Source organism: Entamoeba nuttalli (assembly GCF_000257125.1).
Source record: "Entamoeba nuttalli P19 unplaced genomic scaffold asmbl_1920, whole genome shotgun sequence".
Lineage (NCBI taxonomy): Eukaryota > Evosea > Mastigamoebida > Endamoebidae > Entamoeba > Entamoeba nuttalli.
In genome coordinates this window covers 1-3,728 of record NW_008574950.1, presented here as the reverse complement: position 1 = coordinate 3,728, position 3,728 = coordinate 1, and the positions used below count along the sequence as shown (strand labels likewise).

Sequence of the window (3,728 nt, the reverse complement as noted above, 5' to 3'; positions counted from 1 at the left end):
AACAATGATGTTTTAGAATTATATGAAACATTTAAACAACATTATCCAATGAAAAATATTATTGTTGTTAACTCAACAAATATGAATGATAGAACAATTGAAGACTTTTTATATGATGAAGACCTTCATTATGTTGCAACTCTTATTCTTCATCCATCCACTTCAAGTGTTTTTGATTCAACACCAACAATATTACAATATTCAGTATTAGTAAATCCACATATGACACAATCTATTCAAACAAAAAGTTACATGCAAATTAGTTGGGAAACACAAGAATTTTTAATAAGTAAAATGAATAAAAAACCAGTTACCATTAATTTTAAATATCAACGATTTCCAAATAATAAAGATGAAACATTACAAAAGCAATTATTAGGAGATATTAGTGGACCTTATCTTTTTGTTATTTATTTAATTAATTTTATTATTTTTCTTAATCTCATTGTTGGAGAAAAAGAAAATGAACATCGTCTTTATATGAAAATGGTGGGAATGTATGATAGTGCTTATTGGATAGCACATTTTATTCAAAATATGATTATTTCTTTCTTTCTTTGTTGGTTTGTTATTGGAATAGGAGCAGCTTGTGGTTTTAGATTAATGACAAAAGCAAATTTATTTTGTTTATTTATTGTTATGTGGACTTTTACATTCTCATTAACATGTTTTGCATATTTTTTAGCTACATTAATGAATAAAACACGTATTGCAATAACTTCATCAATAGGATTTTTTATTGTTGGATTAATTTTTCAATTATTAGCAGAAACATCAATGTTTGTTGATGCTATTTTCAATAACTTAGCATATATTTATATTGTTATTCTTGGACTATTTCCTCCTTTATTCTTTGGTACTTCTATGTCTGCTTTTACAAAAAGATATGATTATGGATTAACTTGGTCAGATATGTTGGAGAAAGTTCCTAACTCAAATGTTTTTGGACCATTTTATTCTATGTTATTAATGTTTTGTATTGGTATTTTTTGGCTTATTGTTGGAACATTAATATTAATTAGTAGTGAATCTGAGAATGGATGGTTATTTGAAGTTTTTGGATATAAGACATTAAAACAACTTGCTAAGAAAGTTATAAAAGAAGATGAAGAAGACGATGAAATGGATGAAGATGTAGATGCTGAAAAGAAAATGACACTTGATGAATCAAATAAAAAACCAATGAGACTTTATAATGTTAGAAAAACCTTTTATACTAATTGGCCTTATAAATCTAAAAATGATGTTCATGCAGTGAGAGGAGTTACTTTATCTGTTGATGCAGGAACTGTTTTTACATTACTTGGACATAACGGTGCAGGAAAATCAACACTAATTAAAATTATTACTGGACAACATATTCCATCACATGGAAGAATATTTATGGGAGGAATAGATCTTGCATCAGACCTTAGTTATGTTAGGTCACAAATTGGATTATGTCCACAACATGATGTTATTTTCCCTGTATTAACAGGAAGAGAACATCTTAGATTTTATGGTAGTTTAAAAGGTTTAAAAGGATATACCTTAGAACAAGAAGTAGAAAACTTACTTGATCTTGTTTCATTAACTAAAGCAGGAGATAAGCAAGTTGGAAATTATTCTGGTGGTATGAAAAGAAGATTAAGTGTTGCTATTGCATGTATAGCTAAACCTAAATGTGTTATATTAGATGAACCAACAACAGGAATGGATCCTGTTTCAAGAAGAGAGGTATGGAAGGTAATTGAAAAGATAAAAGTTGGTAAAACTGTGTTATTAACAACACATTATATGGATGAAGCAGAAATTCTAAGTGATAAAATTGCAATTATGTCACGTGGTAAAATACAGTGTATTGGTAGTTCTACTCATTTAAAGTCAAAGTTTGGAACTGGATATGTTCTTACTTTAAATGCTGATATAGAAGAGGTTAATAAAGTCGAAAAAACTATTATTGAACTTATTCCTGAAGCTAAAGTCATTCAGAAAGTATCTGGTAAATTGAAAATTGGAATAGGATATACTCAATCTAAAGAATTATTAACATTACTAACAAAGTTAGAATCTAAAGAAATTAATGTTGTAAATTGGGGAGTTTCTCCTTCTAGTCTTGAAGAAGTTTTCTTATCACGTACTGGCATGGACTATAAAGATACTAATAAAACACTTTCATTGGATAAATTTATTAAAGGAACATATCAACGAGATGATAATAATGAAGATCATATTGAAATTATTGATGAAATTGAAATGACTGAAACACATAAACCATCAGAATTAACTATTACTCCTTTACAAACTGCTACTACTAATACTACTATTGAATCTCATACTGACCAACACTCAAAAGATTCCTTTTCTAATATCAAGAAAGAAGGAATTATTGTTTCTCCAATTCCTAATGAACAATCCTCATCATCATCAATTCCTTTAGTTGAAAATAAAGAAAAACATATCAATACAGAGATTGAAATGGAAGTCAATGAAAATAAATAAATCAACAAATAGTTCATTGTTAATTAATTCTTCTGATTAAATAATAATTTTTTTTATATGTTTCTTTCTTTTGATAAACAAAAATAAAATAAAAATAATATTTAATTTACTATTTCAATCATTCTGTGTTGATAACAATAATAATAATCCTACAACAAGAATAAAAACTAAAAAGAACATAATCATTAATGTTTTTAAAAACCATAAAGCACAAGAAAAACAAATACGCTTTTTATTTTCTTCTCCTTTATTATTTTTTTCATTAGACTCTGAAATTAGTTTTATCTTTTTTTCACATTGTAATGCAATACTTGAAAATCTCTGTTTTAATTCTTCAAGTTTTTCTTCTTTTGATTGCATTGCTTAAATGAAATAATAAGATTCTTCAAAATTGGGTTATTAAGGATTGTCTTATCTACTCTAAAAATAAATTAAGAACTAAGAAAATAAAAGAAAATTATAACAATTCATTTAGGATTTAAACAAGTATGTAATACATTAACCCATGTATTTAAATGCTCATGTTTAAGAAATACAAAACTATAATGTTTATCTTTAAGTATAATTTCATAACAATTTGGTATTCTAACTGATTTAAAATGATTTGTAATTTCTGTTAAATATATTTGATTTGTTTCTTCATATTTTAAAAAATAACTTGCTTGTTGTTCAATAACCAATGGAACAACAGTATCCATCCAAACAATAACATCATTAAATAAAAAACACATTGATTTTGTTTTTAATCCATTTACATAACATTCTTCATAATAAATACAATATCTCCATGGTTGAACTAATTCTGGCATTCCATAAATCACTGATGCACATGTTAATAATAAGTCATGTTGTTTAGCTCGTGTATTTGTTGCAATAACTAAATCATGAAATTTTTGATCTGCTTTTACAATATATTTATAATCAGGATGTTTTAATGGTGTGTATTTGAGTAATTCAGTTAATAAGGTATGATATCTCATTAATCTTTGAATTGGACTATATCAGTTAATACTTTTTTTATGTTTTATTATGATTAATTGAAAAATAACTTCAAACGTTATCAATAAATCTTCTAATGATAATTTCTTTGTTGTTTCTTCACTACAACTGAGTTGAACAAATCCTTTAAAAATTTTGTTTTTATAAGCATTTTGTAACTCTTTCTTTTGCATATCAGAACGAAGTGTATATTCAACTAATGGTAACATATTACTTAACTATAACTTAATTAATTTAACTTTTTTTTT

General features: G+C 25.8%; 2 protein-coding genes across 2 annotated transcripts; one reads left to right on the top strand and one right to left on the bottom strand.

Annotated features, from left to right (window-relative positions):
• Positions 1-81: 81 nt before the first annotated feature.
• ENU1_002330 (ABC transporter, putative) lies at positions 82-2,481 on the top strand (the record flags this gene model as incomplete). Its single annotated transcript, XM_008856459.1, has 1 exon — positions 82-2,481. One exon carries the CDS (start codon positions 82-84, stop codon positions 2,479-2,481), a length of 2,400 nt encoding a protein of 799 aa, XP_008854681.1.
• Positions 2,482-2,948: 467 nt separating this feature from the next.
• Positions 2,949-3,461, bottom strand: ENU1_002320 (Rho guanine nucleotide exchange factor, putative; the record flags this gene model as incomplete). Its single annotated transcript, XM_008856458.1, has 1 exon — positions 2,949-3,461. The coding sequence occupies one exon, from the start codon at positions 3,459-3,461 to the stop codon at positions 2,949-2,951; it is 513 nt and encodes a 170-aa protein (XP_008854680.1).
• Between the last annotated feature and the right edge of the window lie 267 nt (positions 3,462-3,728).